We start from the raw sequence: 27027 nt of genomic DNA, 5'->3' as shown, positions 1-27027 counted from the left end.
ACACCTGGTGCAGATCTCTGAGCACAGGTGTCACATGCCGACAAGGCCTCACTCCTGTCAGCAATTGTGCTGCAGCATCCTGCACTAACTGCAGCTTCTGGATCACGCAACAAGGAAAGCCCTCCACATAGAGCAGATGTACACAAATACAGCAAAGACAATTATACTTTCAAACCCAGGTTGAGACCCCTCTGGTGCACAACTAAAGTGCAGTGGTACCTTGGGTTACAGACGCTTCAGGTTACAGACTCCGCTAACCCGGAAATAGTGCTTCAGGTTAAGAACTTTGCTTCAGGATGAGAACAGAAATCGTGCTCTGGCAGTGCGGCAGTAGCAGGAGGCCCCATTAGCTAAAGTGGTGCTTCAAGTTAAGAACAGTTTCAGGTTAAGTACGGACCTTTGGAACGAATTAAGTACTTAACTTGAGGTACCACTGTAGTGCCCATTGAAGTGCATCTTTCTTGTAAAAGTGTGCCTAAACGGCCTCCAAATTCTGCTGGCAGGTGTCTGCACCAGACCCACCAGAAATCGAGCCTGGCCAGGGCTTCGGATGGTGCCCCCCCCCCTCGGCCACGGGGAGGCAGGGCGCAATCAAGCGCGGCGTGGGGATGCTGCTGCCGCCGCCGCCGCCGCCTGAGGCGCCCGCCTCACCTGGCCTCCGGGACTGGCTCCGTGCGAGGGGCGCTGCGCGGCCAACGCGGCTCCCGCCCCGCCAGCTGAGGGGCAGACCCAGCTTTGCCGGGCCGTCGGCGGCGGCGCTTCCCGAGGGGCGGCCCCCCCGCCCTTCCGCCGGCCCCCTCCTCCCCGGGGCAGGCGAGCCATTTCCGCTCCTGCAGACGCCTCCCCCCCCCGCGGGTCCCTCGGCGTTCCCCCCCCCCCGCCCCGGGGCGCGCGGAGGGCGGCTTCCCCGCCGGCCATTGGGCGAGGGCGCAGCGGGCGGGCGGGCGGGCGCGCGTCTCCCCCGCGGCCGAGCCGGGACACGTTCCTCGGCTGCCTCCGACACGGGGCTGGGAGGAGCCGCCTGCGCGCCGCCGCGCCGACTCCGCCGTCCTCTTAAGGTGGCCTCGCGCGCCCGCCGCCCCGCCCCGCTCGGAGCCCCCGGCCCTCCGCCCTTCAGGGGCGGCGTCAGGGCTTGGGCAAAGCGGTTCCGTGGCGTCTCCCAAAGGGCGCGCCTAGTCCTCATTGTTCCGGAAAAAATAAATCCTGGCCGGCCTGCGGATCGCAACAGGTGCTCGCCTCTGGAGCCGGGCCCGCTCCCCGCCACGGAATAGTGCTGCGCATCGAGACCTAGATGCCTCCCTTCCCACACAGCTCCAACCTTGCCGTTGTGCAAAGTGCGTCATTGCCTGCTTGCAGCAACTCTTAGCTGGCCTTGGCCTACTCAGCTCTTACAATACACACCAGCGACCCTGCTATTTTTCTCCTTTGTTCTGCGCCGGTTACCTCTCTATAACCTTGTTTACACGTGCAGCAGAATGCGGTGCTTGAAGTACTGGCACAACCAGAGATTCATTTTTGAAGGATTCCCCTCCCCTCTCAAAAGACGCCTTGCTAGCAAGACCAACAGGGGAAGAACGGGGGTGGAGTCCCACCCCACCTCAGGAATTCTTGTGTGTGAAGGGAGCATTCAAAAGAGGACTCTACCAGGTGCCCCCTAAAGTGGCACAGGCCACCCTACCCCCTGCCATTCATGTTGCTGCTGGTTTGGAGCAGCCCCTTGTGTGCCAAGGAGGTCACCTGTTTGCACTTGGCATTAGGAGGCAGCGGCTTTCAAACCTTCAGGGATTCTTACTGCTCAGTTATGTTGTAGAAGGTTCAATGCCTATGATTATTGCTCCAGTATGATCTAAAACAGGCTTCCTCAACCTTGGTCCTCCTTGTAGTTTTGAGACTACAATTCCCATCATCCCTGAACACTGGTCCTGCTGGCTAGGGATCATGGGAGTTGTAGGCCAAAAAAACATCTGGCGGGACAAGGTTGAGGAAGCCTGATCTAAAACAGCCCTTCAGATCATTCCTAAATCCTACCTGTGGCTGTACAAGGCTGAAGCTGGTTACAGTACTAGCTCCCCCAGCTCCCCGTTGCCCAAACAGTCTGAATGAAAAAACAGCAACAATTTTCTATGTCTCCAGATAAATCCCATTCAGCCTTGGGTTAAACATACCAATTACCTCCAACTTATTTTTGAATCAGCATTTGGAGATTATTCATCTCAAAATAAGCATTGGGCTGCTATCCTAAATAAAAGATACCACAAGGAGACAGTCTCATCAGACACCCTAACATCACTTTTGGCCTAAAGTTTTGTTTTGTGATAAGCTGTTCCAAGTGGCGCTGCACTCAGGTCCACAACTATCTATAGGTATGGGGGGGGGGGACATGGGATGGGAACCCCAAACTAAGTTTCTGCTCATCCCAAATCCTCTGGGACTCTTTAGCATCCTGCTGAGCACTTTTCGGTTTTACAGAAGTAACTGTAAAGTAGGAGTCAACAACCTTTTTGGGGCACTTCTTGAATTTTGAGAGACTGCTGTGGGCATCAGCTACAAAATGGCTGCCATGGTCATGTGGTGGCATAAAAAAAATGGGTGCATGGAGGGTTAGGCATAAAAAATTAGAGAGTACACTTTTGCTGCTTCTCCAGCTATCACCTGCTGGTATTGTCTGTGCTAAATTGTTGAAATAAATTTTGTGCTTAAATCATCCAGGCAAAAATTTGGGATATTCCTCACTTTCCCCATGTATTGGCTTTGCTTATTTTAACCACCTGAGACGTCTATCCTAAATCAGCAGTTCCCAAACTCCCTCTCATGCCCCCACAGACCACTTGAATATTGGTGAGGGTCTTCTTGGTGGACCATGTAATCATTTGTCTGTCTCTTGAAGCAATTGTAACACACTCTGTGAGATGCTGTGTGATTTTTAATTGAATATTTATTGATGATTTTAATTATTGTATAGCATTGTATTGAATTACAATTTGAATTCCATAGACTTCATCTAAGAAACAAAAGGAGCAATAGAAATAAAATTAAAAGTCAATATGAATATGTAATGCAAATACACAATGGACCACCTGAATGAAGCTTGAAGACCACAGTTTGAAAAACGATGTCCTAGGCCTCCAAGGACAAATTACAACTTGTGGAATGAAGCCTTTGTTTAAAAACTTAAAATAACTTGAAAGTGAAATGTAATTAAGTAGAAATTTTGTGCTTCAGTGGGGGTGGGATGGTTGAATATTGATTGTTGCTTCTTGTATAAATATGTGAAAATAATAAAATAACAAGCTATGAATATTTTTAATACTTTTATTTATGATAAAGTCCATTTTGGCAAGTGTCAGTGAGATGGCTGAGCTTGCATTTTGCCACAAGTGGTAGTTCAATGTCAGATCTGATGATTGTCAGATAGTCAATGCTGAAAAGGCCGTCTCACAAAGATACGTACACGCAACAACCGACTGACACGTGTCCAAATGACACATGCACATGGCAGCATCACAGATATTGCGCTGTCAGTAAGGTCTGGATACTCACGTCATAACTGAGTAATTTTGGTAACACAGTCAAAATCTGGAGAACCACACTTGCAAACGATGTACCTTCGAGGGCCTTGCAACATGACAGTCCAGAAAGTTTTTGTCCTTTTCGCCCAAAGACGACTTTGAGTGGCATCAGTTGCAAATGGGTTTCCGCACCCTCGCAAACTTCAGCAGAAAAGTAACAGCAGTGGGCAAATGTTGACTTGAGCCTAAGCAAATGCATCAAATCACCCTTAAACTATTAGCTAACTCTGGCGGCAGACCTGGCTATGGTTTGCCACAAGGTGCTCCTGCAGGGAGTGGATTTTGCTCCCCCCTTTTTACGGAAAGACACGGCGGGTTTTACAAAGTACATTCAGGCGCACCGTCGTCGGCGTTTTCTCTGCCCACAATGAGATGGTGCATTTCCTGCCCCGTTCGGGGCACAACTCTGAAATAGAGCTACTCGTTTACGACAAGGGCTCAGCTCCCCCCCCCCACTCCCGACCCCCCATTTGCACGTTTCAAACTTAAACCGGGGAGCCGAGTCTACTCGCGGGAAAAGCTGAGGGGAGACACCCGGGGGGGGGGCGAGGGCGGCAAATCCGGAGCCCCCCCGGGCCTGGCCGGGGGGGGCACGCGCGGTGCAAGGGGGTGTCGGCCGTTGGCGCTTTTCGTGAGGGGAAAGGGGTGTTGAGGCTGCGAAGGAGGCGGCGGAAGCGCCTCCGTCAGGGGATGGGGAAGAAGCGGGTTGGCTTCCCCTCTGCCGGGGCCCCGCCGCCGCCGCCTCCTGCGAGAGGAGCCACCTTAAGGCGGGGAGGCGGGGGTGGCGCGGCCTGGAGGGAGCCGGGGGAGGCGGAGCGGAGGCCGGGGAGGAGCCGGGGCCTGCAGTGGAGCCGCAGCCCCGGAGCACACGGAGCGAGCGCCAGGCGGCAGGAGCAGCAGCACAGCAGCGAGGCCGGGGCCTGCGGAGGGTCTGCCTAGCCGCCGCCCCGCTCGGGAAGACCCCCGGGAGCGGGCCTCAGCCCGGGCAGCAGCAGCAGCCGCAGCAGCAGCGCCAGGCCCAGGAGCCGCCGCGGCCTCCCGTGGCAAGCCAGTCAGGAGGAGCCACCCCCGCCCCGCGCAGCCCTCCCGCTCGCTCCCTCGCTCCCTTCCCCGGCTGGGCCCCGGGCTCGCGGGGGAAAGAGCCCTCCCTGCGCCGCGGAGGGGATCCTCTCGGGAGGCGGAGGCCCAGGAGGAGCGCCCCCCCCCCGCGCCGCCCCACGCCTCCTTCCCCCGCAGAGGCCAAGGACAGCCCGCGCGCAGCTAGGCCCCGCGTCTGGGTCAGTTGTCCACTCCCGCAAGTTCTTCTTGCCCGCCTCGGCCTCAGACCGAGGATTGAAAGGCCCCTCTCGGCGGAATGGAAGGGAAAGGAGCCCCGGCCGGGAAGGAGAGCTGGTAGCGGCCGCCAGAGGGGAGGGAGCAAGGACCGACCTCGTCTCTCGCGCCGTCGTATTTTTATTTTAAACCGCCCCCCCCCGCCGCCGCCGCCGCCACAACAGCCACAGCCACCACTTCCCTCTTAAATTCTCTCCTGCAACTTAAAATCGGTACCTACCTGCTCGCCGACGAGGAAGCGAAGCCGATTTTCCACTGGCCTGTTGGAGCCGCCGACTTCATAAATAAGTTCCTCACGCTAGTCAAGCAAGAAGGAGCAGACCCCCCCAGCCCCATTTTGCTGTCAGATATCAATTGTGAAGGGGAAGGGGACGCTTGACAGGCAGAGGAAACGGGATAGTGTCAACAGCTGTCAGAGAGGAAGACCCGCAGCAGTTTAAAAGGAAAAACAAATACTCCTTGGGATAAACGAAAAAGATGCTTGTTCCCTAAGATTTCTAATAGGGTGTGTGTTAGCTTGAAGAAAATAAGGAACTCTTAATTACCAAAGGAGGTGAAAGTTGTTCCCATTTATAGCTACTCACCAACAAAGAAAAAGGAGGAGAAAAGACGTGACATCTTTCAAGCCTAGTCAACAGGAGAGAGGAGGAATATATATACCTGTAGCTTAAGGGTTTGGAAACCCAAAGCTGATCTCTACCTCTGTGTTCACAACTCAGAAAAACCCACAGCAGCATCACTTTTGAGCATGAGGCCTATGTGCAGAGTGTGAAGGACATCTCTCGTTGAAATAAGCCCAGAGGCATCCACTGCAGAAAATCTTAACGTGAGTGACAATGTTGCATCACATATCTTGCCTTGTCTATTTTTCTGTTTTTTCTCCCCAGCATTCTTCCTTGTTATATTTTCTTTCTCTCAATATTCTGACTTAGAAGCCTCTATGCCTCCTTTCTCTGTATGTTTTGCTGGCTTGCTTTCTGGAATATGTTGCTTGCCATTTATAAAATAATAATTCACCTGTTTGATTTTTCTAGTGGAGAGCCTGTCTCAAGGAATTGTAAGCAACACACTGTTTTTCAGCACTTCGGGTCTGGGTAGGGGTCAGGGGTATGTATATATCTTACCATTTAGGAGTCCGTGAGGAAAGATTCACAGTGATTGAAAGTTAAAGGGCGGAGTGTGTGTGATTATTTATTTCAGAGGTAACATCACACCATTAATGCAACTGTGCTCGGATGGTGTCAGCATAATCCTGTACATGCTGAACTCTGTGTGAGACATAAGCTTCAGATGATAAGACTATGTTAAGTCTCTCAAGTGTGAATCTTCTTGTTTTTGGTGTATGTTAGGTTAATTCTCTTTCCTTCATTCTTTAAAAGGGGAATAATAGGGATTCCAATGCATGTTAATGATTGGGACTACAGAACCCAGAGATATTAGCTATTGCTCATTGATTCGTGTCAGAGTATGATCTGGATTTGGACTGAGAAATCCATCTGCAGTATGTGAAATCAAGTGCATTTGAAGGCCTTGCATTCATTCCTCTAGTGCCGTCCTTGATTTGATCTTCCTACTTTACTGAGTATTACAGACAAATTTTGGTGCCCATGTCCTGGGATGGGAGAGTTAAATCTCAGGTCGTGGAATCCTTTTGGCAGCAGTCCGTAGTAGAGCAAGTTACACACTGCAGCTGCTCCTGGTAGGAAATAGAAGCCTAAGGGGCGACCACTTCAGATAGGGCTTTTTATAGATTCCATTGACAGTGATCACTTTGAGGGAAAAATAGGAATACTAACTTAAGGTGTACCTCTGACATCTCCATCCACTTTGGGATTAAATCAGTTGAAAAGCAGTCTTAAATTCAAAAGATTCCTTGTTGTAATTACTGTTAGAGTATTCCCAGTAAATGTATTAAATGGAAAGCATTTTGATAAATGAACATAATTCCTCTGCTTAATAGGGAGTGGGTTTTAAGAACAGATTGATTGTTTTTGGTTCAAGTAATTATTTTAAAAGGCCACATGACAAAAAGGTATTCCTTTCTATGTGAAGGGGGGATGCCTTTTTTAGATGACACTTTTTTAGATGACACTTTTTTAGATGACACTTGTTTTCACCTGAAAACAAGGTATGTCAGAAGGGACCTCAGAAGGCATCTAGCCCTAATCCCTGCTTCAGGAAATGGCTACAGCATCCTTGATAGGGGGCTATCCAACCTCTCTCTGTAAGAGAGGCAACCACTTTTCAAGGCAGGCTGTAACATGCTTTTTTTCTTTAGAACTACTGCTTTTTCATGTGTGCAGATTGCATGCAGATGTCATTAATGAGCTAAAACACATGAAGTTAATGAACTCAGATTTCTTTAGCTGAGTAACAGCCCTACATTTAAACTTTCACAGAGCATCCCAGTTGGACAGGTAGATTTTTCTGGAGAGCTAAAACACCCAATATATAGTTCACTGCAAATAAAATAAGAATTTGTCTATTATAAAATTTGGCTGTGAGGAATGGAAAATCAGGGGGGACAGTTACCTGATCAATGCCTTCAGTCTGTATTTTGGTGGAGTGGTTCAATTGTTGTGACCCAGGTATGTAAGCAAAAGGTGGGAAAAGGAACGTGAGGAAGAAGCTTGGACCATCTCACAGTGTACCGGTACTTCTTCATAACTTTAATTAATGTCCCACAACTTGAAAATCAGGAATCCACGAAATATCAGTTTATAGATCTGAGAAAATTAATTAAAAGTTACCTAGATTCATCATCTCTTACATAGCACTGAGAATTGTGAACTTGCAAGTTAACGATGATTAGCAAGGATTTTGAGTTTTAATTCCATAATCTATGCATGTTAACTCAAAAGTAAAACAAGTCTGTTTAGGATCATGGCCCCAAAGTCTAAAAAGGCTTGGTGTAAAATAATGGTTATAGGTGAAATTGCCTAAGCAATAATGAAAGATAATTGGAGATGATGCTGGTTCTTTGCATGTTTATTTAATTAGGGTTTTTAAAAAGTAATGTGTCTAAGGCAGAGGGATCAGAATAATGGTCTTTAGAATTGAAAAACAATTTGAAAATCTGAAGGTTGTTACTTTGAAATCTGTTTGTGATTACCTTCTGCCTCTTGTGAAAGTTCTTCCAGTTTATATAGGTGGATGCTTGAAATCCATTTTTAATTGAATTTTGTCTAGTTTCATTAAATTTGTAAGTCCTTTAGGTCAGTGGTCCTCTTGCCTTCTGCCTAGAGGATTTGAAAACAACATCTTAATATCTCAAATATGTGAATGAATAATACAGAAGAGTGCTTTTGGGCTGGGTCAGAGCCTGCTCTGTCACCATGAGCAGCCACAACCAGAACCTACATACTGGTACAATTTGGGGCTTCACAGTCAGATGTCACTTCCTGACACAGGCAGGATTGAACTCTCATTCATTGTACCTTTCTATTCAGAAGTTAACGTTTGTCTCAAGCTTGTGCAGATATGTGTGATCTGCTAATGTAACTGAGGCCTAAGCTTTCCATTTTAAAAATACGCTTTTAACTTTTTATATCACACTTTTTCAAAGGTTATTCAAAGTTACTTAACAACAAAATGTAACTTACTCTAGTTTTGAGTACAAATTATTCATTTTGTATATAATAGTAAAACAAATATCAAGCAAACTTTAAAATGAGTGTGATAAAATAAAATAGTACAGTGGTACCCCGCAAGACGAATGCCTCGCAAGACGGAAAACCCGCAAGACGAAAGGTTTTCTGTTTTGGAGGCGCTTCGCAAGACGAATTTCCCTATGGGCTTGCATCGCAAGACGAAAGCCCATAGGGAAATGCTGGCGGTCGGGAGCAAAGACTTTCGCCCACAGCCGGCCTTCAGAAGAGGACCTCTTCTGAAGGCCGGCGGGGGGCAAAAGTCTTTGCTCCCCCCCGCCTGCCTTCCCCCCCGCCTGCCCCGGGCGATCTTAAAATGCTGGCGGGCGGGAGCGAAGTGTTCGCTGCCGACCCCCAGCATTTTAAAATCTCCAAGGGACAGCAGAGAAGTCTCTGTCCCGGGGAGATTTTAAAATGCTGGGGGTCGGGAGCGAAGCGTTCGCTGCCGACCCCCAGCATTTTAAAATATCCCCGTGTCCTGGGAAGGTTTTAAAATGCTGGGGGTCGGGAGCGAAGCGCTGCCGACCCCCAGCATTTTAAAATCTCCCCGTGTCCCGGGGAGGTTTTAAAATGCTGGGGGTCGGGAGCGAAGCGCTGCTGACCCCCAGCATTTTAAAATCTCCCCGTGTCCCGGGAAGGTTTTAAAATGCTGTTCCGAAGGGGGGGGCGGGGACACCTGCCCCAGCCGCCCCACTTCGGAACGCTGTTCCGAAGCGGGGAGGGGGGGCGGGGACACCTGCCCCAGCCGCCCCACTTCGGAACGCTGTTCCGAAGCGGGGAGGGGGGGCGGGGACACCTTCTGAAGGCGGGCAGGGGGCGAAAGTCTTTGTCCCCCCTGCCTGCCTTCCCAGGGGCTTTTAAATCGCCCTGGACAGCGGAGAAGTCCTCCGCTGTCCGGGGCGATTTTAAAATGCCACCCTCCAGCATTTTAAGATCGCCCCGGACAGCGGAGAAGTCCTCCGCTGTCCCAGGGTTTTTTAAAATGCTGTGGGTGGGAAGAAAAGCCCTTGTACCCCCCCCCAGCCTTCAGAAGAGGTCCGGGGACAGACTGTCCCCGGACCTGGTCTGAAGGCGGTTTCCCTAGGAACGCATTAATTGATTTTCAATGCATTCCTATGGGAAACCGTGCATCGCAAGACGAAAAAACCGCAAGACGAAGAGACTTGCGGAACGAATTAATTTCGTCTTGCGAGGCACCACTGTAATTAATAAAAGTTTCCTCTGTAGCAGTGTTAGAAACTCAGATTTACAGTGGTACCTCCGGTTGCAGACTGGATCCGTTCTGGAGCTCTGGTCGGATCCCGAAGTTTCTGCAACCGGAGGGACTGCTTCTGTGCATGCATGCGTGGCGAAACCCAGAAAAAATACTTCTGGTTTTGCCGCATTCGCATGCTGAAGGATACACAGCTGGAGGTGTGCGTATCCAGAGGTACCACTGTATAAGCTAATTGCCAAATAGCATCTTAAACCTAGGTTATGGTCACCACAACAAAATGTATAGGCACCATTTTTTCCACTGAAAGTTGTTGTTGTTGTTAGTAATTATTAATAATTTCATTTCTATACTGCTTTATATTTTAAATAAAAAATCTCAAAGTGGTTCATGACACATTAAAACATCAAATAAAACAATCCAGAATAAATCAAATTCAAGTTTCAACAAAAATATTACGGACTTCTTGAAGTGACATTCTGCTTTCCCCATATTTACCTACTTAATTTATAGAGATGCCCCATGGCAGAAGTACTCTAGGAAGCCAGTGTTGTGTAGTGGTTAGAGTGTTGGACTAGGCCCTGGGAGATCAGGGTTCAAATCCCCACTCAGTCCTGAAGCTCACTAGGTGACCTTGGAGTCAGTCACAGCCTCTTAAAGTACCTCACATGGTTGTTGTAGGGATTAACTGGAGGGGGGGGTAACCATGTACTCCGTGGAGAAAAAAGTGGGCTATAAATGCATTAAATAAGCTCTTCTGCTTACCTGCTTAAGAAAGCTAGACTGGCCAGCCAGATGGAGATGCCAGTCGCCCATCTGGCATCTAGAAATCTAATTTGACCTGTGCCAGTTGCAAAATGCACCTGGCACCTAGGGCATTTCTAATGCTGCTCCATAGATATCTAGTTGGTTTTGAGGATGGGAGAAAATGTTGTGTGACCTAACTGATTATGGTGCATGACAATGGTACAAGCCTGAGTCTTCATCTTCTTTGGTTCCTTCATGCCGGGTTCTTCATTAGATCCAAGGTGATGATAGAAAGGCTGATAGCAGTGCAGGTTTACACCCACTTGACTAGCAGAGTTTAGAACATACAATAGTGTAGGTTGGCCCATTTCCGCATATATATAGTCAGAAACTTTAGTTTTGGCCTGGAATTTAGTACAGAAGGGAGATCTGTACAAAGCCACCGTGGCTTCTGAATGTGAATGGCATGCTGCCCATCTGCAGAAGATTTTCTCCCCCATGTGACACCTGGCTTGAGAGCAGTACAGTGGTACCTCGCAAGACGAATGCCTCGCAAGACGAAAAACGCGCAAGACGAAAGAGTTTTCCGTTTTTTGAGTCGTTCCGCAAGACGAATTTCCCTATGGGCTTGCTTCGCAAGATGAAACGTCTTGCGAGTTCTTGCGAGTTTGTTTCCTTTTTCTTAAAGCCACTAAGCCATCAATAGCTGCTAAGCCGTTAATAGCCGCTAAGCCACTAATAGCCGTGCTTCGCAAGACGAAAAAACCGCAAGATGAAGAGACTCGCAGAACGGATTAATTTCGTCTTGCGAGGCACCACTGTACATGTGAAAAGGATCTAGGAGTCTTGGTTGACCACAAACTTGACATGAGCCAACAGTGTGACGCGGCAGCTAAAAAAGCCAATGCAATTCTGGGCTGCATCAATAGGAGTATAGCATCTAGATCAAGGGAAGTAATAGTGCCACTGTATTCTGCTCCGGTCAGACCTCACCTGGAGTACTGTGTCCAGTTCTGGGCACCACAGTTCAAGAAGGACACTGACAAACTGGAACGTGTCCAGAGGAGGGCAACCAAAATGGTCAAAGGCCTGGAAACGATGCCTTATGAGGAACGGCTAAGGGAGCTGGGCATGTTTAGCCTGGAGAAGAGGAGGTTAAGGGGTGATATGATAGCCATGTTCAAATATATAAAAGGATGTCACCTAGAGGAGGGAGAAAGGTTGTTTTCTGCTGCTCCAGAGAAGCGGACACGGAGCAATGGATCCAAACTACAAGAAAGAAGATTCCACCTAAACATTCGGAAGAACTTCCTGACAGTAAGAGCTGTTTGACAGTGGAATTTGCTGCCAAGGAGTGTGGTGGAGTCTCCTACTTTGGAGGTCTTTAAGCAGAGGCTTGACATCCATATGTCAGGAATGCTCTGATGGTGTTTCCTGCTTGGCAGGGGGTTGGACTCGATGGCCCTTGTGGTCTCTTCCAACTCTATGATTCTATGATTCTATGATTTCTCTGTCTGAGAATATGAGGGAAAGTGCAGGCCGTTCATAAACATACAGGAAGTCCTTTGTATTGCTGTGTGCTGTAATACCTTGACTGTCATTTGAAGGTATCTGCAGGAATGACAGTTAATGTTTAGGGATTTATGGCTTGTAATCCTTAAAGAGGCGGATAGAAGTTTGAAGCAGGATGCAGTTCACAGTTAGTTAGGCTTGTCAGCTTTTTTTAAAAAAGGCATGACATGGGATCCAGTGGATCATATGTGTGTTCTGATAGTATCTAGACTTTCCTGGCTTATCAGACTCTAGTAGTAGTTACCTGTTACAGTGGTACCTCGGGTTACAGATGCTTCAGGTTACAGGCGCTTCAGGTTACAGACTCCGCTAACCCAGAAATAGTACCTCGGGATAAGAAATTTGCTTCAGGATGAGAACAGAAATCGTGCTCTGGCAGCAGCAGGAGGCCCCATTAGCTAAAGTGGTGCTTCAGGGTAAGAACAGTTTCAGGTTAAGAACAGACCTCCAGAATGAATTAAGTTCTTAACCCGAGGTTATTATTGTTATTTGTCTAGTAGTAGTTACGGTACCTGTTAGTTATTATTATTGTTGTTATTTATTAGTGTATATCTTTCCCCTCACCCTCGTGCCTCCTGGGACTTTTTAACTATTGAGCTCTATAGTCAAATACAACCTGGCATATAGTGCTCTGGAGCAGTGGTTCCCAAACTTTTTCATATGGTGAACCACAAGTCCAAATTTACCTGATAATGGTGACCCATCAATTTATTGTCACATAAACTCTGAGCCTTATGGCAACTGTTGGTTTCGTGCAGTCTAACTTCAGCTTTGCGTATTCTATAACCATTGCTCAAGGCATCCAAGCAAAAATTTCCTTAATGCGCCTATTCATGTGGAATTTGTTGAAATATGTGTAGTACGTACAAAGTTACTCACATTTTTTTTTTAAAAAAATGGGAATGTAAGAACACTAATAGGATTGCAGGGTATTGCTTCATAAACTATTAAAATTGTTCTAAAAACATACGGTTACAAAATCGGTGTTGGAGATAACAAACAAATGACTATTTTTAATAGTTTTATTCATGATAAAGTCAATTTATCAGTGGGATGTTGGAATTGAATTTTGCCAATGAGCAAGTCAGTGCAGAGTTTGTTAGTTGTTAGACACAGCCTCAAATCTTTATTGATACATCGCTTGCTACTTTTTTTGTCCCCATAGCAGTCATTGCTGAAAAACCTGTCTTGCATGTACTACCAAATGGCAGCAACACAGATATTGCTTCATCAGGAAGCTCAGGATACTCAGTGGTAATTTTGGTAACACGAAGCCAAAATTTTCATAACTTCAGTTCCGATAATTTACGTTTGAGGGTCCTGTCACACAACAGTTCAGTGTGTTGTTTTTCTTTTTTCCACAGATAAAGGCAACTTTGAGTGACATCACTCAGATTTCTGGTGTTATTTCAGCAGAAGGATAGTGGACAAATTTTGACAAAGCAAACTTCAAATCCCCTTTGACTTAACAAGTAACTAACCCTGGAAGCAGATCCAGCGGTCGTTCACCACAAGGTGCTCGTACAAAGGGTTGTTGTGAGTTACTATTACAGCTTGCCTCTGATGCTGCTTAGAACACCTTTGTGGCAAACTGTTGCTGGATCTGTCACAATAGAGTAATTCCCAAGTGTTAAAATGTAAGACGTTAGCCTTTCCGCTGTTCCGTTATAAGTGCCAACGCAGCATTATAAAATGCCAGCAAAATGTTGTAAGAGGTATTCCTTGTACTTGTTAAGAGGGATAAAAGTAATAATTATTTTGTGAAAACTTACAGAGCCTGTGACTCACTTGTGGGTCATAACCTACAGGTTGGGAAACACGGCTCTGGAGTGAAGATTTTTATTGTAAGTGTTGCTCTAATTATGGCTCTAACTTTTGAACACTTGACTCTAGTGCTTTAATTTGCCATTGCTGTGAAGAGATAGGGACCCTTTCATTCATCCCCTTGTTATGGTTAAACTGTCCTTTTGGATTTCAGAGTAAATGCTCATAAATATCAACCGTTTATGAGTGTTTACTAACAGAAATTAGCGACGGTGGTATTTCTTCCAGTGTTAGATGCTCAGATACATAAGCTAGGCACCAAATGGCACCTTACATCTAGGTTTTGGTTGCCACAATGGAATGTCTATTCGCCAAGGGGTTGGACTAGATGCCCCTCGAGGTTACTTCCAACACTACAATTCTGTGATCTCAACTATGTTGCTTGACTGTGCCTTGCTCTTATAACAATTCACTTGTCCCAGTATGCAAGAAGAAGAAACATACACAGTGGAAACTATGGACTAAGGCAGAGGTTTCTAAACTGTGGTTGACAACCTGGCACCCAGATATCTCCACATAGTTGCAATTGGACCTACGCCAGTAGCAAAATGCACCTGGCACCTGGAGAATTTCAAACACTGATTTCTGCAGTTTGGCCCTGATGGTTGTTTTTGCAACCATAGTACTCTAAAATCAGATATCACATTTATTATGTTTCATATAATTTTTTTTGAAATTAAAAAAAATGAAAGCCAATCAAATGTATCTTTACAAAGCTGAAAGTATAATTTGAGGAACTTGGAGTAGGGGCCATTTAACCCTTTACCTCAGGTCATTTCCCCACTCAGACATTATTCCCCCCTCAAAAAAAAACAGCCCGTCCCATTACAAGTGCAAAAGTAGCTTGGGAGGGTATTTATATTTTGAGTGAAAAAACAGCTGGTGGGGCTAGAGTTAAGCAGCTCCCAAGGATCACCATTTCACTACTTTTAGGGTGTGTGTTTTTACTTTAAAAAATGTAGGGGCGAAGTTACATACACCTGTGTGTAGCATCTAGTTTGGCCACACTCTTCAGATGCAAGCCAGAAATAATTTGGGATAAAGTTGCAAAATGTGTGTGCAAAAATCCATGGTATATGCTCTATCACTCATTTTAGTAGCTCAATGACTAAAGCTTTCTATCTGAATATTTTATAGTTCATTCCCTATGGGGCATCCAGAATTTTACAAACTGCAAATACTGTACAATAGGCATAGATAATTGTAGATTTGCTGGGGTTTTCCCAGACTGAACTGCACGTAGTAGTTTTCTTCTTTTTACTCCCATGACACATTGAGGAGGAGACTTTTATCTTCATCTGCTGCTATGGTGTGTCGGTTCAAATGTCAGCTCCCCCTTCCATTTAGTGGGTTTTTTATGTTTATTGCATCAAGTTCAAAATCCTTACCTGAATCGTTTGGGTCTTGAAATTTCTCACCTACATCGTTAATGTTCTCATTTCTTCCTACATTGTTGTGCTTCTCCCAGCTCTTTCCCTTTGTCAAGGTTTTTTTCTTTGTGTCTGCTTGTGGCATTCATAACACTGTTGTATTTGAGAATAGTCTTTTTATTTCAATAACTAATTCTCCTTCCTACTATCCACTTCTCCCAAAAATGTTTACTTTTTTGTATCATCTTCTAGGGCAGCCTTCCCCAGCCTGCTTTCCTTTAGATAGTTTGAACTACAACTCTCATCAGCCCCAGCCAGCCAGAGAATGAAGATGTGAAAGTTAGCCTGTGTTAACTGACACTTGAGGCTCTAGTGGTCTTTATTTTTGAGTCTGTTTTACTTCTAGCCCTGCAGTGGTTGCAGATGCCCAGTTCAAAATGAGTCCAAAAACATTTTGGCTAGTCTTGGAAGGTGCAGCATAGCTAATCTCACAACCCCATAACAAAGTACTTTAATCCTAATCAGTTATAAGGGGGCAAAATACTTCATTTAATCTGAACAGAAACTGGGACAAATTCCATAGTAGGAAACATTCTAGTCTAGTCCATCACAGTAAACACAGGACAGTTTCTGATAACATAGACTTGTGCTTCAATGAATCTGTTTGTCTCTAAAGTGCCATAGAACATCTTTTATATCAAAATAGAAATGTATGGCAGGCATGACCACTAATCTCTCTGATGTTTGGTGTTTTCTTGGGGATATGGGGTATCTTCTGAGGGTTTAGAAAAGAAGGGCAATACTAGTTGGTTTTAAAGGAAGGGTGTTGAAAAACAGAGATGAGTTAGTGCGGAATTAGGGTTGGGCAAAACTCACCACTAATCAACCCAATATTAAAAGTATAGAGGCCAGGGGTTGTGTTCTGGGTCATTGCATGCTTGCATGAAATTGCATATAATCAGAACACTGAATGAAAAAGCCTGCATCCATCCCTTTTTGTGACATTTTGGGTCACTCCTGGGTTTGATGTGATGCATGTGTGTGCGGTTATGCACATAACGGACGTGCCTAAAACAGTCACTGCCTGTATATTGTTTCCTGGGCAGTAACTAATTGCAAGCAGCTCCCAACTTAGGCGGAGGTTACATTTTGCAGGGAGCCTGCTGCAGTTTCCCACCCAACAGCTGTTGAGCAGGTTCCAAAATGGTTCCCATGTGCCATTTTGGAGCCCTCACTGGTCTTTTTTCTGGACTTTAGGCTTACTGATGTCCACTTCAGGCTCAGGGAAGGGCCTCCTTATGAGCCACAAAGACTTTCCAGCTCTCTCCTGCCATTTCAGGTGGGAAGCGAATTATTTATTTATTTCCTGGCAGCAACCATATACACGGTTGCACACAAGTTGATCACACGTAAGTGTGGGGAGGCCTGTATCTTGAAGGGCCAAGCTGAAAAATCAGTGAACACCTCAATCTGCATTTAAGAATGTAGCCTGCCAGCTAACTATGCTGCCACTAACACCACTGACTTCAAATTCATGTTGGAATTTGATATTGTCCCAAAAAGTTTTTTGAGAATTGTCTTACATATTCTTATTTTACTGTTGACTGTGCCAGTCACCTCATGACTGCCACAAGGGTTTGGCATAACACAAAAAGAGAGTACAGGCATTGCTGCTTCTGCCCACCCCATACAATCTTATGCTTACTGTGGGAAGGCAGCTACAACTTGCAAACTTTTAAGACCTTTTTCTTGGTCTTATCTGTATATACAGCTATATAATATAAATTCAAATTGCATTCTTTAATTTGGTGTTGTTAATCTGAGATTAGTACCAGTGTGTCTTTTGACCATATCTGAAAGATCTTGCATTTCTGATTCCATATTCTCAGTCTAAAATTAGTAGTTCTAGAACACTAAGAGTATGTACTAGAATCCTAGGATGGAGCATACCCATGATCCTTTAGAACAGATTAGTTACCCATAACTTCATTTAAACATGTGTTGTCCTCACAGTGATGGTGGTTAAACAGGGTTGTTCTTTTTTCCAGTCTACTTGTGGTTGAAGTGCATTTATTAGTTGCTAATATGTATGTGAGAGTGTTTTTCATCTAGAATAAGAGTAAATGACTAGATGCAAAATAAGGATATGAGACTCTTTGTCCCTGCCTACTTGCCAGGCCTCAAACCCTTGATTCAAGGGTTTATTCTTAGTATGACTTGTAAAACAACCTGAAATACTTTATGGATGACTATTTAAAAATCAAATGATGTTTATTTTTATTCTGTGTTGTGGACATCCAGTTGCTTCAGTATCCTACGCATAAAGGAAAGGAAATTTGGAAAGCCACTGGAAAGTGGCCTGGAACCCCCTTGTTTTACCTTTCTGTTGGAAGAGGTATGTCTTTCCGTGGTACCAGGATGCTGTCTCCATGAAGTCTTGACACAAGTAGAGCTAAAATTCTCTTTGGCATCAGCATCTTCATGGATGAAGCAACTACAGTGGTCTTTGCCTAGTTGCATGTGACTGATGTGTGTGTTCACAGGCAGTAGAACACCAGTGATGAAAACGGTTATTGCCCAGCCAAATGCATTTTAAGGCATTCCCACCCGGAGACCAGTTCTTTTCCTCAGTTGTTGTCCAGATATTTATGTGGTGTTTTTCTAGTCTTTTTCCAGTGAGATCAGTGTTTGTAAAAAGAGAGTTTGAACTTTATCTCTCCCCCACCCTGACCTAAATCCCCACCTATAGTATTCTCACTGTTAGATGCAATTGGCCTGCTCAAGCACTTATAACCTCTTGTACCATTAAAAAAGAAAAGAAAAAGACTTGCACTCTCAGTTTCCTAGAAGTTCACAGGATGTTGGTACATTTTACAAATAGTTTTCTCTTAATTTACCTAGGAAATCCCCCTTATGTAGCAAGTACAGTGGTACCTCGGGTTAAGCACTTAATTCGTTCCAGAGGTCCGTTCTTAACCTGAAACTGTTCTTAACCTGAAGCACCACGTTAGCTAATGGGGCCTCCCGCTGCTGCTGTGCCGCCGGAGCACAATTTCTGTTCTCATCCTGAAGCAAAGTTCTTAACCTGAAGCAATATTTCTGGGTTAGCGGAATCTGTAACCTGAAGCATATGTAACCTGAAGCATACGTAACCCGAGGTACCACTGTACTACCATGATTTTGGGTAATTCCATTTCATTTCCACACTGATAAGTGTGGAACTCCAACTGTGCTGCAGTTCAAGCTGCCAGCCAGCCAGCCAGCCAGCCTTGTAGTGCTGTTAGAACTTTCAGAAGGAGGGGAGTTTTCAGGAACGGAATAGGAAAAGAGACAACATTTTTTTTCTTTCCCACTCTTTTAAAAATTTCCCCGCCTATTCTGGAAAGGGCTCAGGTTTGTGGCTGGTTGCCTTCCAGCCCTGAACCTGAGCAACTGATTCCACTGATTCCTTGCATGCAGCAAGGTTTATGGATAATGGGAAAGGACAAGAAAAATGTTATTTCCTCTTTCCACTTCATAAATAGCATTGGTAGGACAACCCCCTTCCTAACCATATATCCATACGTTTCCAATTTTAAAAGTCTTCACTACTTGTGAGCTACGATGCTTGTCCTTTATCCCATGTGTTCCCCCCTTCTCGCTTTTAAATTCACCTTGTTTAGACGCCATCGTTATTTTCCTTGTCAAATATTATATTTTTAGTATGTATATATATTTGTAAAAATTGAAGAGATGACAAGCTACTGTATGACCCAATAACTGTTAGAAAATGCAGTTAAGAAAGAAGATTTGGGATTAAGTTAAAAATAGTGGGTAAAATGTGTAGAGCTGCCAAACTGTTGTTACACAGATATTTGGTTAATTGACTCATTTACAAAATATAACATTTTGTAAGGGCTTGTTTGATTGATTTATTAGATTGCTTACCCACCTTTCACCATAAGGTCCCAGGGCAGGTTATAACAATAAAAAGCAAGTGTAACTTGATGCGTCTTGTTGAGAGATGAGTCTTGTTTTTATCATCCACCTGGAACAATGTGTTTCAAGGTAACGTTTAGTCTTATACCCAATTTTTCGTGAACATGAGAAGATTTTTTTTTCTTTAAAAAGATAAAGCTATCTGGTACTTGGAACTGCTACACTGCTTGCTTCTTGATCAATGGTTTTTATAAAAATGCTTCAGAGTTGGGGTGGGCAGGAGGTAGATCAGGATATATCAATGGCTTCTTGAATGATGGCTGGATGATTTGCAGTAGATGAGCAAGGATTTCTGACTCCCAATTTTTTAACTATAGCAACAACACAGGTTTTTCATTCCCCACACATTAGAATTTGAAAATCCCTGGTCTATAGTAACTCAGGTATACTTCAAAATAAAAAAAATTCCTTCCAGTAGCACCTTAAAGACCAACTAAGTTAGTTCTTGGTATGAGCTTTCGTGTGCATGCACACTTCTTCAGATACACTGAAACAGAAGTTGCCAGATCCTTCTATATAGTGAGATCTGGCAACTTCTGTTTCAGTGTATCTGAAGAAGTGTGCATGCACACGAAAGCTCATACCAAGAACTAACTTAGTTGGTCTTTAAGGTGCTACTGGAAGGAATTTTTTTAATTTTGACTATGGCAGACCAACACGGCTACCTATCTACTTCAGGTATACTTCGTTCAGGTCATCCAAGTGTGTGGCCTGTCGGGTGGAGTAGGTAATTGACTCCCCTCAAAGCCATCATTTTGAATGGGCTCTGCCACCCCAGCTACTGTTTTGCACCTGGCTGTCTGTCCTGCTTATAACCTTAATGCTTTCATCACTGCATGTGAAAAGCTTCTCAAACCCTGTTGTGTGAATTCAGAGGCATGGCTTGCCATGGCAGGATGAGGCAAGGATGAAAGAATTTAGCAGAAGAGCAGGACAAGCAGAATACCACCTTCTACCAATCAGTGGAATTCACAGTGCAGGGAATCTGAGACTAGGGGCCGGATTCAGTTTTCACCCTAAGGTCACACATGTTAGTCACTTACATTGAAATATGTTAGTTGTTTCATGCTGAAAGGTAGCGGCATATTTATTTTTCCCCCTCATTGCCTTTCTGAGCCACACAAATTGCCTTGTGAACAGGGTTGTATATATGCTAAAATCCATGTAAATGTAGAAAAACCACAAAATGTGGTAGAGGGCAAAAGATTCCCCTCAAATCTTGTCATACGTATGTAATCTCATTTGTGGGTTAAGGGTTACCTCTTTCTTTGGTTGCAAGGGCTATCAATTGCTTTCTCTGCTCTTCCCTTTCAGTCCTTCCGAAACAGCTTCTCTTACTTAGAGGAGGAATACTCTAACATTGAAAGCTAAAACTGCTTCTAGATCCTGGAAGAATCAAGAATGTCCTTGGCTCTTTTATGGGGAATTAGTATTATTACAATAATTTGTTGGAAAGAGATTATATTTAGCTTAATGAGATAGCATTGCTGATATCAATAGGCTTGGATTGATATTAACCTGAATATGTTTTAAAATTGGCATTTGCCTCTGACAGGGGAATTGGGGGTGATGGACTTGAGCCCCACTAGACCATTTTAGAACTTGGCACCATTGAAATTATGATTTGGTAAATCATCATAAACCTTTTAATCCTATAGTAACTTACTTCACTGCTGATATGGCTCAAGGGGTATACATAATGATTGCCCAGTGGTATTCATACATCATTGTACAGTGGTACCTTGGGTTACAGACGCTTCAGGTTGCAGACTCCGCTAACCCAGAAATAGTACCTGGGTTAAGAACTTTGCTTAAGGATGAGAACAGAAATTGTGCAGCGGCAGCGGGAGGCCCCATTAGCTAAAGTGGTGCTTCAGGTTAAGAACAGTTTCAGGTTAAGAACGGACCTCCAGAATGAATTAAGTTCTTAACCCGAGGTACCGCTGTACTGTCAAATTGACCAGTGTTTTCACTATATATACCCCTAACACAGAGGCAGTAGCACCAGCCCACCATTCTACGGTTGTTGTAAAGACTGATAAAACATATGTGAAATACCGTTAAAGGTTATGGGTGTGACAAGCGGGTCTAAGCTAGCAGATGCATACACGTTTGAGAGCGTAATGAAACAAGTACTGTTGAACACTTGTGTAAGTCCTTAAAGACCAGATAGGCTCATTTTGTGTTGTGAAAGTAGTGGTGTAGAATACATTGAGTGCATACATGTTTGGATTGGGGCAACTGCTCCCTGTCATCCTAAAATACCTGTTTTTTTAAAAAAAGAAACAACTAATTGTTACGTTCATTCACTGATGGGTGTTTCCTTGCCTCAGCTGGACTGCTCACAAGAGAAATAACCTGCAAGGGAAACTAAACCTTCCCCTCCAGGTGGTCATTCAGCCACTACTTGTCTGCTTATTAATTAATCTGTTAGCTGAGCTTGTTAGTTGCCAGTCTTTTAAATGTATATGAAAGTTCTGTACTGGAGAGAAGTGTTGTTACAGAGCTATCCCTTTTCTTCCATCGAGGTGCCCTTCCCTCAAATTAGCTGGGTAATAGCACAGGTTGCAGAGTTGATCTCAGAATCTTTGGGCGAGTGCTATCCCTGCCTCAAGCAGTAGATTTTATTTAACACTAAGGGCAAAAGAATGAGAGCCAGACAGATGCAGCTCATGAGGTAGAATCTAGCAGGCAGTGCTCTTGTGTAGCTGCTGCTCATTTCATGGGACTTGTGCACTCAACATGGTGGCTTAACATTTCAAGGCATATTTCAGTCCTCTCATGTCAGAAGCACTGTAATAAGAGTGGTGGGGGTATTTCCCCCCTTCTTTTTAATTGTAAAACAAAGCAGTCATGATATGCATCAGAACAAAACAATACTTACAGGCAGTGACCATTTTGCATGTCCAGTTGACGCATGGGTCCTTTTGGACCCAAAAGAGGGTGGAATGGGGGCAGTGGTTTAATGGGGTGGGGTGGGGTGGGCTTATGTGTTCTGCACTGATGCACATGGGGGCCAGGAACGGAACCCCCATGTAAAATGGTTGCCGCCTGTATCCAGAACATCACTGAGAAATACAATTTAAATGTCCAAATATGGGCAAGTGACTATGATGCATTGTAACTAACCCACACAAACTTCTATGAGCTTACCTGTGCTCACCTGCATGTTGCACTAATTTGTGGTTCAACTTCTTTAGCACTTCCCTTTCTTGTTGCCTGGAGAGGAAGCTTACTCTCCATAGGTAAGGAAAAGAGTGACTTTTATACAAGCCTGTTCTAACTTCTCTTAAGTCTGGCTCAGAAAGTTGTCGTCTTTGTTCCTGACCTATATGCAGTAGTTCTTACACATAACCAAGCAAATGCAGTAATGTCTGTGGCTTTGGAAACTGAGCTATTGGTGATGCAGCTTTTGTTTGGCCATACTGAGGTTTTTTTCCTTGTAGGAGAAAAAAAAATATAATGTGATCATATTTCAACAGCCCCATCTATCTGTATCTCTCTTTCTCCACAGCAGACACTTTTGCCTCCAGCATCATGGCCTCTGATCTAGAAAGCAGCCTCACTTCCATTGATTGGCTCCCACAGCTCACTCTGCGAGCCACTATTGAGAAATTAGGGGGTGCCTCCCAGTCAGGGCCCCCGGGGGCTGGTCGGAAGTGCTCTCCTGGCTCCCCCACTGACCCCAATGCCACCTTGAGCAAAGACGATGCTGCCGTCCACCAGGATGGGAAGCCACGCTACAGCTATGCCACTCTGATCACTTACGCTATCAATTCATCCCCGGCCAAGAAGATGACCCTCAGTGAGATCTATCGCTGGATTTGTGACAACTTTCCCTACTATAAGAATGCTGGCATTGGGTGGAAGGTAAGTAGACTTAGGCATTCTCAGAAGTTCATTCATAGGAGCAGAGGTTCCAGCTTCTGCTCCTATGAAAATCCATTCCCATTTAACGTTATATTGTATGATCACGCCATGAATGTGCATGGTGTTTTACAGACTGAATGTAACACAAAAACAAATCTCCGCCTCAAGGTACTTACATTCTAAATTTTGACCAGAGGGGAGGTGAAACTTTCCCATATGAGTGTTTCAGTCTTCAGCTTCTCCATGCCTCTTCTATACGCTTGAAGTCCATTCTGTATCTTTAAAATAGATAACATTGATTTCATTTATTAATTTCTTCCCATGAAACATCCTGAAGCAGTCAACAGTAAAAACTTCAGCAATAAGTACATATATAAATATAGTTTCTAGTTCAATGCAGATAAAGAGGGTAATAATAATCTCCACTTAGGCTTGGTGGAATATGAGCTACAGATTCCTATTCCGAGTCAGAGGCTCTCTTCTGTGCCAGTGGTAGCCAGCCTTCTTGGGACTTGTGCCACAGGCTAAATCAGAGCATGCGATTGGCTAATGTGCCATAGCAAATATGCAGTCCATGGCATTTCACCATGCTAGAGGTAGGTGGAGGTACGCGTCATAACTACCACTGTGTGCTGCAGATTAGTCACATGTGTTTCATGCAGCCTTAATTCTTCCTGCAGTAAAGGAGAAATTTAGCTTTTTGGGGTTCGGTGAGTCAGTCTGTGCTGTAACTTTTGTCTGAGGAGCTGTGGTGGGGGAACTTTCTGCACTTTACTCAGTTCCTTCATGAGGGACCTTCTAGAGGCCACTTGCCAGGGATGTGCAGGGCCAGAGGAAGAATTGGGCAGAGATATGCGCAGAAGGCTACTTTATAGCAACACAAAATCTAAGGGTTTCTTCAGTCACATATGCCTCCATCTTCTGGGCCTAAGGTTCCCCATCCCTGGAGTAGAACACTGGTTCTAAGAGAAGACCTTGCCTTTTCTCTGTTCAGAATTTCCCATTGTGTAGGTAAAAGATGCAAATCTGCATCCTGGTGGGGAGACTGGAACTGCTCTTTGGGGTTGGAAGCTTGGCTGCTTCTTCTCCAAAATACCGCAGGTGGGATGACTTCCAGGGCAGCTGTGGTAGGTAGAAAGAGGCTGCTTAACCCTCACTGTTCTTGCCTGCCACATCCTTCCCATCCCACCCAGCACTCCATCTCCGGCTCCCCCCCTCTTGATGTCGCAAAACAACAACCATAGCTGTGCCTGGGAACTCTGGCTGAGGGGAAAGCAGCAGTCTTTGGGCTAGGGAGGTGATAAGGGCATGGGTGAGCAGCCTGCCTCTTAGCTATGTCATTTTTTCCCTCCCTAGAACTCCATTCGTCACAACCTGTCTCTGAATAAATGCTTTCGGAAAGTGCCTCGCCCTCGGGACGACCCTGGAAAGGTGAGAGGGATCAAGCTAGACATTTGACCATCATGGTGGGGAGGTGTTTTTTTTAAACCAATGTTGCATTGACTTCTAAACCCTCACTCCTGTTCTTGGCAGAAATTGGACTAATGTGAATGAACAGATTAAGTGAGGACATAAAATATGCAGGCAAGTTAAAAATTCTGCTGCTCCTACTCCAGGCTAGAGCAAAGGTTTGTGTATAAGTAGGGCATAGGTATTTACTGCTCTGCTGAAGAAGCAAGGAAAGAACATTCAGGTTCTGTTCTTCTGTATCTCTCAGTAATAATAATATTAATAGTAATAAGTAATAAACTCTAGTGTAGATGAAATAGCTCTGACTTCTTCGGTATGTGCACATTTGGGAAAGCTAAGAGAAGGCAGTGGGCCTTTGTATCCCAGACTGTAATATGTGTGTGCATGACCCCAGAACTATCCTGCAACAGGAGCAAAACATCACATTTTTAAAGATTTTACTGCATTTTTGCCCTGGTCATTCTTTTTCATACTTTTCATCAGAATTGCTGTTCTTGTCCAACCTGTTCTTCCCAAGAGTTTATTGGAGACTGAAGGAGTATTGGGATTGTGACATCACAAAAAAGTATCAAGGATGATGTTGCAATGATGTTGCAATGTAAAGAAAGGACCTGTCTTGTGCTGCAAGAGTAATTGATAAGCTGTGGCAACCTGCATGCTCTTTGGTATTATGGGTTGCACTGCTGCTGTTGCTATCGCTGATATCAAGGGTTGGTTTTATACTCCTTTCACCAGTAGATCTTATTCTTTGCAGGGTTCTTACTGGACCATAGATACCTGTCCTGATATTTCCCGGAAGAGGCGTCACCCACCAGATGATGATGTGAGTGTGGCTCCCCATTCCTACCCTCAAAATCCAAAGCATTTGTGAGATGATTAAGAGATCCACTTTTTCCAAAGGACATGATCCTACATGGCACAGAAGTAATGCATTGGTCATAAAACTCAGGCTTCTGCGAGCCTTCACTTTCATGTTTTTTTAAAAGCAAGTTTGTAGCCTTTATGGGCTTGAAGCAATGTTTGTCAGTGCATGAGCAATGTCTGCTGAGATTTGGAAATAGAGAAGAATTGCATAAGATTTGCAGCAGCCAAAGGAGGGAAAGGCTTCAGTGCCTTGCCCTGTTTCCCCTTTCTTCCTCAGCCTGCTCCATTATTAGCAGAATGAGGATTATTATTATTTAAATAGCAAAATACATAATAAATTATACACATGTGCTTAATTTAAATGACTTTAATTTTGTTCTTTTAAATTATTAACCTAATGATTAATAACTGTATTAGCTATATTGCTCCAAAAACAGCATAGATTTATTAAATCATTCAGTAGGGCTGCAATGTTTTGCTTGCATTCTTGTGCACACATGCCTTGGAGTAAACCCCACTAAATAGAGTGAGTCTGGCTCTAGAGTAAATATGCAATAATACATTAAATTAAAGAGTTTAATTAATTAATTAAAAAAACTTTTAATCACCCAAAAAGATGCTGCAATTAATTGTACAGCAATTTAATTTTTATAAATATTATTTTTAGTATAAGAGCTTAAAAGAAGCATTCCAATTTTTTTTGCGTTCAGTGGGTCTGGGGGATGCCTCTTCTAAGATGATGCCTGTCCAAGGACGCTGGACAGTTAAGTCCAGTCAAAGACGACTATGGGGTGTGGTGCTCATCTCACTTTTCAGGTTGAGGGAGTGGTGTTTGTCCGCAGACAGCTTTCTGGGTCATGTGGCCAGCACAACTAAGCCTCTACTGGTGCATGGAGGACCGTGACGAGTGCCAGAGCGCATGGAAATGCCTATTACAACACATACACGCCTCATCTAAAAACAAAGAAAGTGCTTTGTGCTGTAGAAACACTGTTTTAACCCATATGCAGATTTAATTGATAGATCAGTTAATTAATCAATTAAAACTTATAACTAATCACATAAAAATTATTTAATTGGTTTGCAGCACTAATGGAAAGTTCATGTGTTATATTTCACAAAAGGTTTCTGAGGTTTGTTCAATAGTTATGTCTTGGCTGGTGATCTTAAATTGGCTCACCGCATGTGAGTCCGTTGTTTAACCACTAGACATGGAGTTTTAATTTCCCTCCTGCTCTAGCACATTGCGTGGCAGGTGACGCTCTCTTTGACTGCCATACTTGCCCCTATCTAGTCCTATCAATTTTCTGTCAACTCTAGAGTGAGTTGTTTCTCTGCAGTTTTACTTCTCTGCCCATGTGTTTCTTATGCGCATATTTTCCATCTGTTCAGCTGTCCCAGGATTCCCCAGAGCAAGAGGCAAGCAAGAGCCCCCGGGGGCCTGTTTCTGTTGGGGCAGAATCATCGCTGTCCCCTGAATCCACCCAGCAGCTATCCTTGCAAAGCACACCGCCTATTGGCAATTACAGTCAGGTGAGTCAAGGGTAAGAAGAGGGAGAAGCAGCGGAAAA

The 27027-nt window shown here is 44.6% G+C and overlaps 2 protein-coding genes across 3 annotated transcripts in view; one reads left to right on the top strand and one right to left on the bottom strand.

The window, feature by feature from the left end:
- Window positions 1-27027, bottom strand: part of SH3TC1 (SH3 domain and tetratricopeptide repeats 1) — a 409292-nt gene that overhangs the window by 192151 nt on the left and 190114 nt on the right. The gene's annotated exons all lie outside the window — the stretch shown is intronic.
- FOXJ2 (forkhead box J2) overlaps window positions 4765-27027 on the top strand; it is a 33214-nt gene continuing 10951 nt past the window's right edge. The window contains exons 1-5 of one of the 2 annotated variants that reach the window (XM_082238555.1): window positions 4765-5727; window positions 22767-23122; window positions 24479-24553; window positions 25347-25415; window positions 26849-26989. In XM_082238555.1, the coding sequence (XP_082094681.1) occupies window positions 22790-23122; window positions 24479-24553; window positions 25347-25415; window positions 26849-26989 (618 nt within the window). In that variant the 5' untranslated portion in view covers window positions 4765-5727; window positions 22767-22789. The remainder of the gene's footprint in view (window positions 5728-22766; window positions 23123-24478; window positions 24554-25346; window positions 25416-26848; window positions 26990-27027) is intronic. The other variant, XM_082238554.1, reaches the window with a different exon arrangement.

The sequence above is a fragment of the Podarcis vaucheri genome (assembly GCF_965113315.1).
Source record: "Podarcis vaucheri genome assembly, chromosome: 9".
NCBI lineage: Eukaryota > Metazoa > Chordata > Lepidosauria > Squamata > Lacertidae > Podarcis > Podarcis vaucheri.
The sequence above is the reverse complement of the archived record's forward strand: the minus strand, read 5'-3'. Positions and strand labels throughout refer to the sequence as shown.